Source organism: Chelonia mydas, chromosome 1 (assembly GCF_015237465.2).
Source record: "Chelonia mydas isolate rCheMyd1 chromosome 1, rCheMyd1.pri.v2, whole genome shotgun sequence".
NCBI classification, from domain to species: Eukaryota; Metazoa; Chordata; order Testudines; family Cheloniidae; genus Chelonia; species Chelonia mydas.
Window position 1 is genome coordinate 292,186,937 of NC_057849.1, and position 18,368 is coordinate 292,205,304.

The 18,368-nt window shown below is 39.7% G+C and overlaps 1 protein-coding gene across 1 annotated transcript in view; it reads left to right on the forward strand.

Moving 5' to 3' along the window:
• Positions 1-18,368, forward strand: part of NELL2 (neural EGFL like 2) — a 227,738-nt gene that overhangs the window by 51,364 nt on the left and 158,006 nt on the right. The window contains 6 exon segments of the mRNA XM_037887796.2: positions 2,555-2,728; positions 2,842-2,938; positions 8,324-8,396; positions 8,570-8,652; positions 10,887-11,015; positions 12,367-12,469. Coding sequence (XP_037743724.1) covers positions 2,555-2,728; positions 2,842-2,938; positions 8,324-8,396; positions 8,570-8,652; positions 10,887-11,015; positions 12,367-12,469 — 659 coding nt within the window.

Below are 18,368 nucleotides of genomic sequence, written 5' to 3' on the forward strand. Positions count from 1 at the left end.
TGTAGACAGGAGAGGCACTGCTTGGGCATGTAGAGAGACGTGTAGGGTACATACCCTAAGGTTGTGGCATGTCTATTCTACTTGCCTAAGCAGTGCTTCTTTACTGTCTACACTGCTGCTTATACCCGTGCTTGGGTGCCATGCTGTGTATGTACTCTACTTGTCGCCATAAGGAGGGTGCAGTGTAGACATACCCTTAAAGTGATAGCTTGCAATGCCAGTGTAGTCCTCAATACACCAAAGAGCAAAATAGTTGTTTATTTTACAACTAATATACTTATTTTTTCATTTTTTAAAAGTTCCTATGCACTTGGCCTGCTCCTCCTTCCATGGAAGTCCATTTTCCCATCGACTTCCAAGGGAGCAGGATCAAACGCTTGTCTATTCTAAGAGATGATCTTTTAACCTATTCCTATCTCTCTTGCTCAGGTTTAGATCTATGATCAGTTGCGGAAAGAGCTGTACAATATGTTCATCCTCTTTGTTTGATCAGGAGTGACCTTATTTTTATCCTTTAAGCATGAGTTATGAAGGAGGTTGTTAAGTTGACTGATGCCCTGTCACTATTGCCCATTTTCTTTGCAGCCGAGCCTTCAGTTAGTTTACGTTTCTTGCCAATGAAAAAATGATTGTTGGGCCACAAGGAGGTAAATTATTGTAGAGTGTAAATTTGATTGCTGATGTCAGTTAACTGCTTTGTTAATGCAGAGATTAGAACATGCTGAAATACTCTTTATGGGGAGGAAGGGGAACATGCCTTTTGCCATTTTGAGAGAGTTAACTGTTTTGGTGCTATTGCAGGGCTCATTTAATTAAAATAAAAGCTAAAAGAAAGGAGCGATGTGATTTGAGCCCCTCCCTTGAAACGGGTCATAAAAGTTTATTTTTACTCACTTATCTTGTCTCCTCTCACCCACCTTGCAAACTTAATTCCTTATCCTGCCGGTACTTTAGAAAAACACGTGTACTATTAGAACAAAACAAACAAACAAAACCACACACATGGTATCAAACTACAACCATTCCATCAATCTTGTGCAGAAAAAAAGGGAGCTTGCCAGCTCTTGCCATCTTATTGCGACTCTCATGATATTTAGTGATTTTTCTCTTAAAGCGACAGCTCCTGCATTTATGTGATTATTGGAGAATCCCAGATTTTGTTTAAAAAAGTTTCTAGATCTCATGGTTTCAGAGAAAAGCTTGAAAATGTGAACAGTAAAGATTCAAAACCCAGAAAACAAATTAATTCCACGTTTTATTCTTTTAAAAAAATCTCATGATGTTTAAACCAATCTTTAAACCTGGATTTTTGAATGCGTGGGGCAGGCAATACTGATTGATGAGTTTAGGAAGGTTTTCCTGGGTCTTCTCTTACTCCTACTGCTGGTGGTGTGGTCTATGCCAGCCAGTAGCTGTGGATCTGCAGCAGGTATTAAAGGGGTCATACATTTGCATAGGTTTGGTAATGGATATTTGTCTGGGTTTTGTAAGATCAGTTACTTCTGACTTGGAAATGAAATAAATACTTGACTCCCACACTGCTGCATAAAACACATGTGTTGGTGGTACAGCACACACAGAATCTCTTTTCAGGCTTTGATTGTCCCTTCCCACTATTACCATCATTCCACCCTTAGCTCCCTTTTGCAGGGTGTAGCAATAAGGGGCTTCGTAGGACCTGAGCAAGGAGTGAGCAAGCCCTGTCCTTCCCAGGATGATTTGTCAGGCAGTTGCATGCTTACTAGAAGAGGCCTAGTTCTCAGGATAGGCAGGGTGTAACTCTGTCTATCCTGGTATGGGTTGGACCATGAGGCGCTTTTAAATCCACCTACCGCTGCATCTCCAGCTTGTCTGTGCTCAAATTCACCCAACTTTGGTATACATATAATGCTGTTTTATACCAAGTGTATATGAGTTCAGAAGGGCCTAGCATTTCTTCACCTCCAGTTCTTTGGCAAAAACTATGATTATGAATAATGCAAAGGTATGTTACAGTATATCATAAAGCAAGAGGGCAAATCCAGTCTCAGTTCTTGCTTGCTTATTACTACCCCAGTAGTCCTAATGATGGGTAATAGTTCCACTCACAGCAGTTGGTGTTGTCTTCATTGTATTTAGTGTGTCTGTACGTCTCCAGGATACTCTGCCCACTTTCTGAGGGTAGTGCGCTGGATTTTGTGTGGTTCTGGATCAGATTATTTTAATAATAGAAAGAATTGCATTTCTAAGGGTACTATGTTAAGGAACACATTGGTGTTTAAAGAGCAACAGAAGAGATCTAATTTGATGATATTAGTGGAATTCTTATTAGCTTGGGATCTGACACACTTGCATGAAGGCTGCATTCTGCTCCTAAAAGAGTTATTTAAAAGGTAAATAAGAGACCAACATTGCACAGCTTCTATTTGCACTCTGACTGAGGGCCTCCTTCTCTTGATTTCTTCCTCTTGTTAATCGTTCATATATGATAATCAGGCACCACATTATATGCAATGTTGCATTCTCCTATCCTGATATGAATGCTTAATGACTCAATGCTGTGTTTTTGGTGTAGGTACTTGGAACTGGAGAGCAGTGGACATCGAAATGAAATCAGGTTGCATTACCGTTCAGGCGGCCATCGCTCACACACAGAAGTGTTTCCGTACATTTTGGCAGATGATAAGTGGCACAGGCTTTCCTTAGCAATCAGTGCCTCACACTTGATTTTACATGTGGACTGCAATAGGTAAGTGAAGAGTGATATTTCATACTAATAAATAGTAGTCTGGAGCATTCCAGCTCAGTAATAAATGAAATGATAATGATTTGAGGTTTATTTCTTCTATTGTTTCTTAACAGAATTTATGAAAGGGTTGTGGAGAAGCCCTACATGGATTTACCTTTGGGTACAGCATTTTGGTTGGGACAGAGGAATAATGCACATGGTTATTTTAAGGTAGGCTTTCCCTGAGAGGAAAAGACTGAACATAAAAATGGCAATAGTGTTCCCTCTATATCTGCAGCAGTGGAAATATTTTAAATACTGTGGTACATAAAGGTTTTATCATGTGAGGTTGCTGTTGGTCCAGTTCCCCTAAGCAGAGCATACTCCTTGGCATAGGGGCAGGCAAATTTCATCCTCCAGCACCAGTGTGGGCAGCTGTCTTCCAGAGGGATTCACCGTTATGGGAGGTGAGAGGATCCTTGCTCCACCACCTTCCTCCCAGGGGTTTGCTTGAGATAAGTAAGGTTTATCTTGCTATCAGGAGTCTGTAAGAGGTTCCACAGAGGAGAATGCCTGGACCATGTGCTGAATCAGCTGGTGGGGTTACTCATCTGAAATGAAACTGCTGTGATCAGCAAGGAATTGTCATCAGGAGCCAATCTTTATTAGTTAGAGTTGAAAATAAGTTACCACAACCATCATGCATTCTGTCACACACTTCCTCACACCAAATTGAGATCCACAGCATGTGACAGGAGCCACAACACCCCATGAGCAAAGAAATCTGAGTTCAGTTGGGTGGCTGTCAAATTATGGTGTACTGTGAATAAGTAAGGCTAGAGAGCAAGATAGCCATTTAAGAGGGGCATGATCAGTGACCAAGGTAAAAGGGGATCCCCGGAGATAATGGAATAGGGATTGTATTGCCTTTTGCACAGTTAGATGTATGTTTTCTGTCTCAGAATATTTTTCACCAGAGGAAAGAGCTATCTACTCCAATACAATACATGGTGCTCAATGCCATTATTCTTCTATTGCGTTTAGGTTCTTAAACTACACCTCTCACCACGGTCTCTGAGCATCTTCCAGGGTTAAAAATTAACGAGGTGACTAACATCAGTAAAGAGAGAGAAGTTTCCTCCCCCGGGAGAATAGTTACAAGTGTTTTAGTTTGCATTTTAACTTTACAATGACTATATTACTACATGTTGCTATATGGGAAAGCAAGGTTGAAGAAGTAAGATTTTGCATTTGGACTAGAAAATGGTAAGATTTATGGTCATGCTTAGTTCCTATTTGATGAATCCTTGGCCATACTCCTTGTCCATGGTTTGACCTCACCCATTTTGGGGCTGTCTCGGGGGTCCTTGCAGCACTGCAGCCCTGTCTCCACAAGGATGTTTTGGTACTTGAGGCCCTGAAGGCTAGGGTTCTTTGGATGCTGGGCCCTGTGGCCTGGCTGAATCTGCCTTGCTAATTTTTAAATCTTGGCTAAAACACTGATTTTAATTTTCAATGCAAGTCCTGCCTTTGGTGCTGAAATCAGCATTAGATGTGTAAACACATGTTTTCCATGCCCAAGTACAGATTTAAATCCCAAGTGGGTGTGAGATATGGAATGGATGTCCCATCAGGCACTCTGTTTTGAAAACTGAGCCCTGTATCTGTTTTTTAAATTCAGTATATTTTTCCTTCTCTATATTAAATGCCAGTCTCCTTGTTAAATGGCTGAGAGGTGATCAAGCCTACACAGGCAGAATCCACTGAAAAGTGGCATTCTTGACTTAAACAAAATAATTAAAAATTAGAAAATAATTAAAGATTACTGTGATGGGGCTTAACCCCCATCCCCTGCAAGGCTAATGAAGGCACCCAACTGGTCATGCTTTGCACCTGGAGTGGTGAGTCGCTAACTGGCTCCCAGCCATAGGGGGCGGAACTAAGCCGTAATACGTAAACTGAAGGAGCTTAATTTGGGGGAGAGACAGCAGAGAAGACAGGTCTCTCTGTCTGGGAGAAGCCCAGGGTTAAAGTACACAGACAGAGAGAACGGGGGCTGCACACTACAGGGACAGTGTAGGCTCCTGCAAAGGAAGCCTTGAGATAAGATTTGTAAATAGAGTAGAAAAGACTAAAGTAGCCCAATAGCGTAGGAGAACTAATCAGTTTCATTTGGATTTGTGGTGTGTTTCGGCTGTATTCAACCAGGTCACAAAATAAAGGACTGCCCTTTCATGGAGCATAGCTATTTGGATTGTTACAACAGGAAAGTCTGCGGTTTGGCATGTTTCCTCAGTAGTGGGCATGCTCCAGCTTACCAAAACTGCTGGTGTGTCTAGATGTGAAATGAGAGGACTGATTGACTCCAGGTGCGGGTGGACACTGGTTTGAGGGAGTAGACTCCCATCTGCAAAAACAGATTGGCATCTGCAGGTGTACATCTCGTGCATGCACAGAGAGACCGAGTCTACCCGACAGCAGAGATAGAAATAGAAATGCAAGATCAGAGGTACAAGCTGAGAGCTGATATATTAAGAAACCTCCCCTCACCTGTAATTGTAGGGTGAAACTGGCCTAATTTCCCAGTCCTATTACAAGAAAGGGTATCACATGAACAAATTAACCATAAGGCAACTCTCATCTGGACACAGGCTGTTGGGCCGGGTGGCCTAGAGACAGGGCCAAGTACTCAATGGACTGGGGAAATGTAATTGAGAGAGTCGAACAAGAAATGCCAAGCCAGCTACAGGCCCTAGAAACACAATTGCACAAGGCAAACCAAGAGCTGGAAGAGGTGAAAGTCTTATGACAGATAGGGTTGCCAATGCTCCAGGATTATCCCGGAGTCTCCAAGAATTCAAGATTTATCTTTAGTTAAAGATTGTCATGTGATTGACACCTCCAGGAATACATCCAAACAAAACTGGCAACTCTAATGACAGAAAATAATAGAGGAGGCCACATAACAAGAGCAAGAACAGATTTGGACAAGACTAGAGCTGGCATATGAAAAGAATTGTTGGCAGCAACACAAATGGGAGCTGGCTGCACTGAGAACCATGGAAGTACATGGCAAGGGTGCCCCAACCTCTAGAAGCCAAGAACAGTCCCCTGCAGAAAAGGAAATGGATTGGGTGAGTTCATGGGGAATGGATGCTCTGAATGAGGAGAGAGGAGAAGTTGCCTCAATCATGGACCCTGACCGAGCACCCAAAGGGCAATCATACAAGGCTGGCCTGTCCATGGAGAGTAAACAGATCTGGGACTTTCAAGAGAGATTAACTGCTGCAAAAGAGGCCCTGCAGATACACATCCAAGCTAGAGAATATTAGAAGGAATTTTCTGAAGACATGCTAGGTTATAAAAATTGATTGTTTATCTGAGTACTATTTAGAGGAAGCAACTGCAGGGCCCCGTACAGTGATGGGGAGAGACAGTCCTGATGGGCATTATCTTGAGAGATGTGCGTAATGGGGCTTAACCCCATCACCTGCAAGGCTGGCAAAAGTGCCCAATTAGTCAGGCTTTGCACCTGGGGAGGAGAGTAGCTAATTGGCTCCCGACCAGAGGGGGTGATGGAGCTAGTCGTAATAAGTAGACTGAAGGAGCTACTTGTGGGGAGAGATGGCAGAGAAGACCAGTCTCTCTGGCTGAGCGAAGCCCAGGGTTAGGTTACATAGAGAGAATGGGGACGTGCTGGGGCAATGTAGGCTTCTGCAAGGGAAGCCTTGAGACAGGATTTGTAAGTAGAGAAGAAAGGACCACAGTAGCCCAAGAGGGTAGGAGAAGTATTCAGTTTGGATTTTGTGAGGGCTTGTTTATGATACCCCAGAAGGGGTCTGAATTTAGCTGTTGTGGCCGGAGGGCTGAGCCACAAGACCTGGGGCCAGAGGCAGCTGACCAGCAGGGGGTGCTGGAGCCAAAGATAGTGGCAACAGCCCACACTGACTCAAGGGGTTGCTCCAAGGGTGAGTGAGCCCTTCCACAATTGCTTATACTGCTCCAAACCTCATTTAATTTGCTGTATTTGCTTATGACTAATACCATTTTTAGATTAACATGTAGTTATTTCTGTCTTTTCAAGCCTTACTTTACATGATACTCATCCTTTTTCTGAAATGTCTGGGACTGTGATGGAACATGCACACGCATTAAGGTGTAAAATGAAAGACACCATTTGTAGCTGCTTTTTGGTTTATTTTAGTTGTTTGTCAAGAAAATCTAGAGGAGTCAAAATACCATGAGACTTTTTTCTTACTGAGAAAAGCCAAATTAAATGAAATTCAGCAAGGAATCGTAGCACCAATCCATCCAAAATACATTGATCTTATTGGTTGTTCAATATATGATATTACAAATAGTTACACTGAAAACAAAAGAATTGAACATAGTGTTGTGGACTGTACATCTCTTCAGACTTGTAGCCCAAGATTTTAATAAATGACTAGTGGTTTTGGGTGCCTTGGGGCTTGGTTTTCTAAAGGTGTATTCCCAGCACTTTCTGAAAATCAGGCCCTTTTAAGGTCTCACATTGGATAGCCAAAAAAATGAGGCCCACAAAATCATGACTCTCTTGTGAAAATCCTGGTCTAGGGTTTATTTGGTTTTGAACCTAAACTTGCTCCCGCTGAATCAGTGTGGGATTTGGCCTTTAATTAGGATTGAACCCACAGTGTTTTGATACCTTTACTTCATAGCGCTATAAATCCATTTGAAATTCATTGCCAGTTCATTGCATTTCTTTTAAGAATTAGTTCTGAAGATCAGTGTAAGTCCATGGAAGGAAGGGTAGATGAAAGGGACATCTGCAGTGTGTGTGATAGGATGGTTCATTTCTAAATTGCTGTTTGGCCTTTGCTTTAGGAGAGTAGCAAAGTGGCTGGCTGCTAATTATATCTTAATGACTAAGGATGTATGTGAATTCTGGCTGTAAACATGTGATCTGTCCCTCTGGGTAAAACGGGTCATTTCCAGCTGGCATATTTGAATTTTATGCTAAACGTACTGTTCTCCTAAATTGTCAACATGCTCCTCTGTAGCTGTGTAATAGATATGTTGCTTCTCTGAGTTAGGTATGCTGTATGACAAGATCCATATCAAAATCATGAAATGGCTGTCTGAATCTGTTTTTCATGATTCAAGTTTCTTTAATCTTCACTTCTGTTTGACAACAGTAGTTCAGTGAAAATTTGCATTTTATGTAAAACAGTGTTTCAAAGACCCTGAAATGGAAAATTATTTTTTAAGTTGCTTTAAAGGTCATTTTCAAGCTTTTCTTCAATGGGTAACTAAAAATAACAATGAATTCAAAACAACCAGACTCTTGTCATTTAATTACATCTTGACATTTAATCATATGCCTTTAAAAATGATTCAGTATGTGTGTACATGTACAGCTATCTATTTTATTTACTCTTTGCTCTCCCATCACCACAGTGGATGCAAATAAGAAGTACTGTATTCATAAATAGTGGTTTTTTCATGCAGTTTTTCTTTTCATGCAGTTTTTCTGTGTGAACTCTAATGTTTTATGTGGTGAACATTGCTGTGGAATATTATTTTGACAGTAAAAATAATGCACGCTCTTCTTTCTTTTCTATCCGTACTTGCACACAGGGCATAATGCAAGATGTGCAGCTACTTGTCATGCCTCAAGGATTTATTTCTCAGTGCCCAGATCTTAATCGCAGTAAGTCTATTAGTTCTTACACCATAGAATCAAAGGTTTGCTTCTTGCTTCATTTTTTGTCCTGCAAGCTCTCTTAAAACCTTGAGCTCCAATATACTGATTGTCAGCTGTGACTTGTGTAGATTGAACCTATTGTATATACAATTTGACAAATGTGGTGTTTGTAATTCCAGCCTGCCCAACTTGTAATGACTTCCATGGACTTGTACAGAAAATCATGGAGCTGCAGGACATTTTAGCCAAAACATCAGCTAAGGTAACAGTTACTCAGAGACATGGTGTGGGGCATAGGGAATTTTCAGGCTTCAATTCAGATCTCTCTCAAAAAATACAGATGTTCTGTTCAAAGAGCTTTCTTACATTTCAATGTTTTCATGGCATTGTACATTGTCATAGTAAATAGCATCAAAATTCCTGGACAAGGGTTTACAAATATGCAAGCTCTATCTGTCAGACTAAGGATTCAGTAAAACTGGAATGAAACAGGTTACCATGTTTACAGTGCTTGTTGCAGCAGGATTTTTTTGGTTTAAGACTTTTCTAAACCCGAGCTGTTCAAAAAACAGATCAAAAATATGAAAGTACTGGGGCTGAGGACTTTCAAGCAGTATCTACATTTACTATCTGATGATCACATCAAAAACATACCCAATTACCAATGGGCATACATCAGTTTACACCATTGTTTAAAAAAGGCCAGTGCTTTAAATGTCTGTAGCAGTACTATTGGCACACTGGTCTGATACTGGGTGTGACAGGTTGGGTCACAGAAACCGTCTTGGGAACTGCTACCTGATGTGCTGGGACTACTTCTGAGCCCATTTTCCCTGGCAGCCTGGGACTTCAGTACCTTACCTGGTTGTGCCAGACATGCCAGCCTGCTGCAAACACAGACCCAGGTCTGAACCACATCCCCCAAAAGCTGCAGGCTTAACTGAAAACAGCTTAAGAAGTGCTCCTGTCTCCCACCCAGAAGTGCTCCAACACCCAGGTACCCAACTCCCAATGGGATCCAAACCCCAAATAAATCTGTTTTACTCTGTATAAAGCTTATACAGGGTAAACTTATAAATTGTTCGCCCTCTATAACACTGATAGAGAGATATGCACAGCTGTTTGCTCCCCGAGGTATTAGTAGTTGCTCTGGGTTAATTAATAAGTTAAAAAGTGATTTTATTAAATATAAAAAATAGGATTTAAGTGGTTCCAAGTAATAACAGACAGAACAAATTAAATTACCAAGCAAAATAAAACAAAAACACTCAAGTCTAAGCCTAATACAGTAAGAAACTAAATGCAGGTAAAACTCACCCTCAGAGATGTTCCAATAAGCTTCTTTTGCAGACTAGACTTCCTCCTAGTCTGGATCCAGCAATAACTTACACCCCTATAGTTACTGTCCTTTGTTCCAGTTTCTTTCAGGCATCTGTTTGGGGGTGAAGACGCTATCTTTTGAGCCAGCTGAAGACAAAATGGTGGGGTTTCTAGGGGCTTATATAGCCTCTCTCTTGTAGGTGGAAACCCCTTTCTTCCCTCTGTGTAGAATCACAGCTACAAGATGGAGCTTTGGAGTCACATGGGCAAGTCACATGTCCAGGCATGACTCAGTTCTCTACAGGCCGATGCCATTGCCCACATGTTCTCAGGAAAGCTCAAAAGTGGATTGGCGTCTGTCAAGGTCCACTGTGAGCCAAGTACTCCCAATTACTTGAATAACCCCTTCACACTAAGTTGACCAAATCTGTCTTAGGTGCTTTCTACAGCAAACACTTTAAACACAAGCATAGAGCCAACGCTTATAACTTCAGCTATAAAAATGATACATGCATACGAATAGGATGAATACATGCAGTAGAACATAACCTTTGCAAAGATATGTTACATGGCATATCTAGCATAAAACACATTCCAGTTATGTCATATTTACATTCATAAGCGTATTTCTATAAAGCATTCTGGGGTGCAACATCACACTGGGTTCTGTAATGTTACACTGCACTGGTTTACAATAGAGCACAAAATTACAGAAATATCCTGGTTCAAGTGCAGGAATAAGTGTTATACATGTAAAATGTGAGCTTTACTGCAATCAGCAAGAACTCTTGCCTCCCCATCTCTCAAGTTCATCTGTTCTGCATGTGATCTGATAATTACCTGAAAGTAGTTTGGGTATTGCAAAATGGATGCTTCACAGAGTATAAAGATGATAAGCCACTGGCCAGATCCTTCTTGCCCGACTCACATCCGTAGTCCCATGATATCATTGGATAAAGTTAGCAGCAGCATGTCTCAGCTTCCAATTTTTCTGCTGTAATGGCTGAACACTTAATCATTTAATATTTCACAATAACCACTTAGTCCTCACCTGACTGCATTTTCACACATGTACTTTTTCACTGTGCAATCCTGGATGGTAGAGGGCAGTTAGATCATTAGTTATATGGAAACTGTTTACCAATGAAATAACCTTTCTTTGTGAAACGTGTACAGCTGTCCCGAGCTGAGCAGAGGATGACTAAATTGGATCAGTGCTATTGTGAAAGAACCTGCACCATGAAGGGCACCACCTACAGAGAATTTGAATCCTGGACAGACGGCTGTAAGAACTGCACTTGCATGGTATGGCTACAATTTGAGTAGAGACTCAGGGACCCTAGTGTCCTCTTTATTTACAGTTTTAATGAAACAATATAATGATGAAACTTTCACAGTTTCCTCAAGGTAGCAACAATCAAGTGCTAGCAAACCTCTTTTCTAAGAACCACAGTGTATTAAAAATGTATTAAAAATTTTTTCAGCAGGACCAGTATATGTAGTTTTGCCCCATTTTTCTTGCATGCCTAGGAGGATGCTAGGTAAAGTAAGAACTATACTGGAAGCAATATATTTACCCATCAAGTTTTTCCCAAGTACTGTATTACAGACTGTTTCTCTGGAAAATTAATTCCCTGGTTCTTTCTTATACTATAAATACAGCTTTGTTCTTAGCAGATGATTTAATGGACCCCTTGTGCCTGATTCCATTAAGGCTCCTTTGGTTACATCTAGATCAACATGTAATAAAATGTAAAATGTCAGTGCTGTATGCATGTTCTATTATACCACAAATAAAAAAGGGTTTGTTGTAAGGTGGATGAAAGACCCCCTCAGGTACCAAAATTCCAGAATTAATTGCATGTATCTTTGCAAGTACCAAATTATAATGTCTTGGTTAATGCACATCCATTTTAAAACTCTCATTAAATGCCTGATCCAAAGCCCATTAGAAATCAATGGAAAGACTTCCATTGACTGCCGTGCATTTTGGAGTAGGCCCAAAAGCCCTAGATAGATGTGCTGCAGTCTTTAATACCTTGAACTGTTTTTCTTAGGCTTATTGTCTTTTTGTTCCACAAATTTCTGGGGGTGGGAAATTACCAGTTCAACTTTTAACAGTTTATTGTTAGGTAGTAGAAGTTGTAAGTAGAAGGAACTACGCGTAACAAACCGAGTCTGATATAGTCAGATAAAATGCCTGTGGTTGAGATAAAGTGTTAAATGCATGGTATGTTTTTGTCTCAGATTTTTCATACAGCTGTGGTGATATTATCTTTTTTAAAATTAATGTAGTCTTTCATGTGAAAATTGTAAGGCACAGTATTGTTCTATGAGGCTTTTATACTTCACACTAATCTACCAATTTGCAATTGATTGGCAGAATGTCTATGCTCCAAATGATTTAAGATTTCTTTTTACCAAGCAAAACTGTTTTCATCTTAATGAACACATCAGACTCATAAAAAGCCTACTTGGAGTAATAATTTTTTAAAGACCTAGGGTTGAATCTTTCTTTATACTAATAATTAAGAGAAACATTGTAAATATGACTTAATTTGGTATTGCTGAGGAGTTTTTCACATTTAAGAAGCAACTTTTAAATTCATGTATTTCACAAAAACTTTATATGAAAACATCTTTTTTTTCTTCCCAGAATGGTACTGTGCAATGTGAAGCACTGATTTGCCCATTTTCTGATTGCCTACTGAATTCTGCTCCTGCATATGTGGATGGCAAATGCTGTAAAGAATGCCAATGTAAGTTTTATTGTGTGGTGCTTCTTTCTGTCAAATAGTATATTTGAAATCTGAAAGGAAGATGTATGTACCTTTCAAAAGAGATGTCACCAACAGAGCTGGTTGCAGAATGGTTTGTTTGGGGCCTTTTGTGGAAAATTTCAACTTTGTTGGAAAACAGCGAATTTTTTAGCCACTGACATTTTTTCAGTTTTTAGCCAAAAAATGTTGGTTTTGGAGGTTTCAGTTTTCTGGCAAAAAAGCAGACTTTTCTGTGAAAATTTTCATTTAAATAAAAATCTTATTTTCCATTAAAAAGAAAGTTGACAAAAATTGTGTCAACAAGCCTTAGTCACCACTATCCCCATCTTTGAATGCAGTCTTATTTGATTGGTTGGCTGGCTGGACATGCAGATACATCAGGTCACAGAGTTTAAGGCCAGAAGGGACCACCAGATCTTCTAATCTGACCTTTCGTATATCACAGGCCACCAGTACCATCCAGCACACACACACTAAATGCAACAATGGAAATGAGACCAAAGTAAATGAGACCCACAGGAGACTAGATTATTATGTACCACGGACAGAGGCTAGGACAGACTGAGGTGCACCTGTGCCCAAGGCCCCCCAGGAAAATGATTAAATGGGACATACCCAGATAATCTTGGCAAGTGACCCACACACTATGAGGAAGGTGAAACCCCCCCAGCGTCAAGCCAATCTGACATGGAGGAAAATCCCTCCTGGCCCCACATATGACGATAGTTATTTGAGCAAGAACCAGTCAGCCAAGCACCTGAGAGAAAAAATGCTCAGAATATTTGTGCCTTGAACTTGCTTTTCAGCACTATTCCAGTCTAGAAGAATATACTTCCAAAATAACATTACAGCATTAGAAATAGTGATCTGCTTTATGAATCTTGTTCTGCAATTAAGGAAACAGTAGACCTTGGCTTAAACAACCACCCAAGAGACCAGAAAAAATCGATAGCTAGAGGTGTTCTTTCACAAAAGGTCATACAAAAATCTACTGGATACTGCATGGGGATAATTTAAAGTGATCACTTAAGATAGGGGTTTGCATGTGGTTTCACTGTATTTTGGTGCTGATTGCAGTCACGATTGTGGAGGAGAATTTTTAAGTTAATCAAATCCATGGGAGGGCTGATATAGTACTTGAGGTTGATTATGATCCATGGTGGACACATATACAGTATTTTATACTAAGCAATGGCAGAACCTTTTTCTTAAGTTTCTGTGCATTAAATTGTGCGTGTATTTCTTCTAGAATTTTTGAGGGTGTCCTGTGTGGTGGTGTGTATAATTTTTTCTTACCCAGTATGCAAGAACTCACAGCTGATTAGAATGACGTGTTGTAAGGAAAATTCAAGAAGACATTTTGTACTCCATTGATTTTACTCACACAGTTCATTTATATTTAATTTTGTTAGAAGTTACACAAAGACCATCCTATTTTATGAAGCCTTATTACCTTATTCTAGTAGATTAAATCTAATTGAGAGGAAATTGGAATTCAAATATACTTTTTACCAGGAACATAGAATTTCTGTGAGGAATAGATGGCTCAGGGAATTGGTAATAGGATATGAGACTTGTCAACTCTAAGTCCCTATTTCAAATTTTGCCCATGTTGACAGAGACTGAAAGATGTTTGAAATCCATTTGGTCAGCTACAATATCTGAAATGAGTTGTTGATCTCCTATGGACAAGTGTCCATGTCACAGTTGGTATTTTTGTTGGCAGGCTCAGTAGAGAGGGCAAGAGCTGAATGGGCATGATGAACACTCAGCCTGTCTTACAGAAAGTGGGACCTTTTGGTAATGGTTGAAATGCATTGGTACCACAGTATGATGAAACTTGCATCATCATTACCTTTTTGTGTGTATTTAATATAATAGATGACTTCATTTTACGGGGTTGTTAATCCAGCATCTCTTGCACCATTAATTCCGTTGTTCAGTCAGTGTGTCATCCAAATACACACACATATGCAATTTCTAATAAAGTAGCAGAAATAAATGGTCAGAGCATAAAATGATCCCTTATTTCATCTTGGTTTTTAAAGTTAATAATTCATTTTTCAATTTATTTCATGAAAGGCAGAAATGTAGACTGTGGGGATATGAACGTATAACTATAGGTTCCATTTTGTTTGCTGTATTCTCATTTTCACTTTTTAAAATTCCTTTTTATTAGTTAATCTTTATTTATTATTAAGCTGATAATCTTCATCAAGAGAAATTTTCATATGTACAGGGAAAAGTAAAGTAATATTAACACTTACATTGCTTTATGAAACAGTACCAAAGAAAAATGATATCATGGAACTTACTGTATATCAAAGTTGGATGAAATCCTTGGCTAAGTTTGTGACCTTAATCATCATAAGACTGAACAAGCCAGAGTGCCAGAGGTCAGATTGTTCCTGGTGATGGTAGACCCCAGGGAATAGGGAGGGAGGGTAAGGACACCTATGGAATATGTATTTGCTTCACAGGCATGTTTTGTGGAGTTGCTTGTGGTGTTGGCAGACTCATGCAAATACTAAGTAGACTGTGTCCCTGTTTCTTTCCTGCACCTTCAACTCGTGCCTGGAGGTTATTGAAGCTCTAGTGCCCTGTAGTCACTGTGCTTGGTCATGTGGTGGTGGGAAGGGCAAGAGTGGAGTGCTTTTGTTTTGTTTCTGTGGGGGAGTGGAGCAGGGCACCTATTGCAGCCTTGCTTCCCATTCTGTCACACACCAGGCAGGGTTCTTCCATCCACTACTTCATTAGCATAGTTTTCCATCCCTTATGACCTACTGAAACTGTACAAGGGGTGTGAGCAGGGGCCAGGATCTGGCTTAATGCTACCTGACATATGTGAAGTCTGGAGATGTACAGGATTTAAGATGACAGGCTTCCAAGTGTTTTACAGGTTTGTGAACTATTTCAGTGACTCTAGTGGGGAATCTGATGGATTAGGAATAGGACTGGGAGTTACCGGGTTCTGACACTAATTGCTGTGTAATCTTGGCTATGTCATCTGTCTAATAGTGATAAGAAATTTACCTACCTCGCAAATAAATGTTTCTAAAATGCTATTTGTGTGCAAAAATATTGCTTAGCCTTGACAGTAGGAGAGGTGGGAATTTAGGACCAGCCCTGTACTTAACCTATTAGGCCACATAGCTTTGTGGAAAGGAGGCAGGTGGGGCTTCTTCTTTGGGAACACTTTTTAAAATGTACAAGTTTGGATTTTTCAATAAAAGCAGCTTTTCAGTTTTTCTTAAACTTCCAATTCATGAAGAATTAAATGCATGAAATCTTGCTGAAAATTTTCATTAAATTGGTTTCATTTTGTGGACACTTTACCAACTCTAAAACAGCTCTAGTTCTGATGGAATAGCACCAGAGGTAAATGTGGTCTTTTGATGGACTGCAGTAGGTCTTGGATCAGGCCATTGGTGAGACAGTGAATAGATCGAAAATATGGAGAAGCTGCATTGGGTCAAATGTTTGTTTTCTGGTCTGTTGTTTCTCTGGTAGTGGTGCTACAGTCATTCAAATGTTGTGGGTTTTACAAAATATGGATGTTGTAGAAAGTCAGGGACATTAAGCTTTTCAGCCATTGCAGAGGATCAGCTGCTCTTCAGTCATAAATCTTTATACTTGTCCTTTTAAGATACCAATGTAAACAGAGAAGAAATTCTACTGTTCTGGTATGAGTCTCTGAAAAAATAGAGAAGTTGGACACTACTTTCAAAGTATCAGCAAAAGAGTGTTAGACATAACAGTCACTAGATTGTTCAATGGAACAATTGGACTCCTGCTTTCGGTGTGCATACTTTCTGAATGCTACTTAGCATTTTTGGAAAGTATTGTCCCTACAGCTTTAGCTCTCCTGTTCTGAAATGGCTCTGGTGACCTGATTCCTCAAGCCTTTGAATAACATACAATGATAGTACTACGTGATAATGACAGAAATAAATGCCTTATGTACCAGGTTGTCCTACAGAGATGAATTACACTGTCACAACATACTCTACTGGATATTTACCCAGGTTGTACTAGTGTTCTGTAATATTGTGTCTTGAGTTTTAGTGTCTCAAGCAAAATGGAATTGTTCTTAATTTAGGAATAGTACGAATTACTAAAAACAAACAAACAAAAAGAAACAAATTTGAGGGAAAATATTGCTGCATCTATGTTGATCAGTGAAATCAATGGAGTAACTCCAGATTTACAGGGGTGTAACTTGAAAATAGAACTTGGTCCTCGATATTTATTCCTCTTCATGTAACTGTCCCCATGATTTTTCACAAATGTTTGCTGGAGCCTTTAAAATTCAACTACCCTAAAAAGGTACTGTATGTCTAATATGCAACTGACCCAAAGTCTATTAAAGTGAATAGACAGATGCCACTGGATTTCAGTGGGCTTTGGATCAATTCCTATGTGCATGGAGAATAAAGGTATAACGGTATAAAGAAGCATATGGCCCTAACTCCTCCATTCTTGCTTTGATTTTCTTGTCTTAAGATTCTGGCATGGTTTATTAATCTAGGGCAGTAGCAACTTCTATATTTTGCGTCAATCATGTTTTGTTTCCATTGCCAAACACTCTAGAGGACCACTTGGGGCTTGGCTTGTGCTTCAATGAGCACTACTTTTTGAATTTATAAAATAGATGAGTTCCTTGCATCAGGAAAGCAATGCTACAGTCTCTCATCTACTAGCTACTCAACAGTTTCCTCCTGAGAAGGAAACCCATTGCTAGTTAGTCTCCTGCACCCTGAAGGCAACTTTCTGGAAAGTAAAACATAATTTACTTACAGTTACTGGAATTCTCAGAATAGATTGCTTCCACACACTCCAGCTCTCCCTTCCTCATTCCTCTGTCCCCTTTTAATCGGAGTCTGAGTCCTGAACAAGCATGAACTGAGCAAGTAAATGCATTGTGCCTCTCTATAAGCTTTCATGCATCAGAGTTTGTGGCTCCCTCCTTGGATAATTGTTTTTTAATGGTTATGGGGGATCTGCACATAATGGCACTCAATTGGAAGACTGTAGATCTGGGGGCAATGTATCACTGTGTTAGGAGAATTCCAGTTAATGGTAAGTAACCTAATTTTAGTCTCTTTGCCTAAGGAATGAATGATAAAATAAAGTAAATTTAAGCATATTGCTATTCGTTAAAATATCTTTGCATTCATGTACAGCAATCCTATGTGTCCTAAGAACAAACTGAAATACAATATTGGTAATATTACCATTAGAGAATTTAAAATATTTTCACATTGAAAAGTAGCTGTAGGCATCTTTTTCCCTTATAACCTATTCTTGTGTAGAACTTTAGCTCTTTTCCTTTCCTTTTCATTACATTCTCCCCAGGGAGTTCACAAAATATAAAATTCCTGCAGCAAATTTTTTTTTTTATTTCCAGTGCAAATAAAATCGAACGTATGTTAGATATGAATATTTTGGCATTCATACTACTGGGAGTAGGCATTTCGACAGTGTTCCAATCTTTCCAGCATGTCACTACTTCTACTTCAATAGCTGTCATCTTGTAAGTAGTAAGAAAAATATGGTTCACTCTATATGTAGGAAAATCACATTTTGTGTGTGTAGTGATTTCAAGATGCTCATTCTTGCTGGTAATGAGTTAAAGCACTCTACACTTGTCCTATTTGATTTTTTTTTAAGTTATATTTCAGGGAGTGCATGGCCAATTCAGAAACCTGTACTAGATATTCTAGCACATGCTTGAAAGTTTGTATTTTGGAGTACAATGCCTGTGATACCAGCAACAGTGATCTGTAGAGGACTGTGTGCTCTTATAAAGGACGAGTCTGGTTGTACCTGAAAATCCAAGAACTGAAAGGCTTGAAAAGATCCATTAAGGTCACAAAGG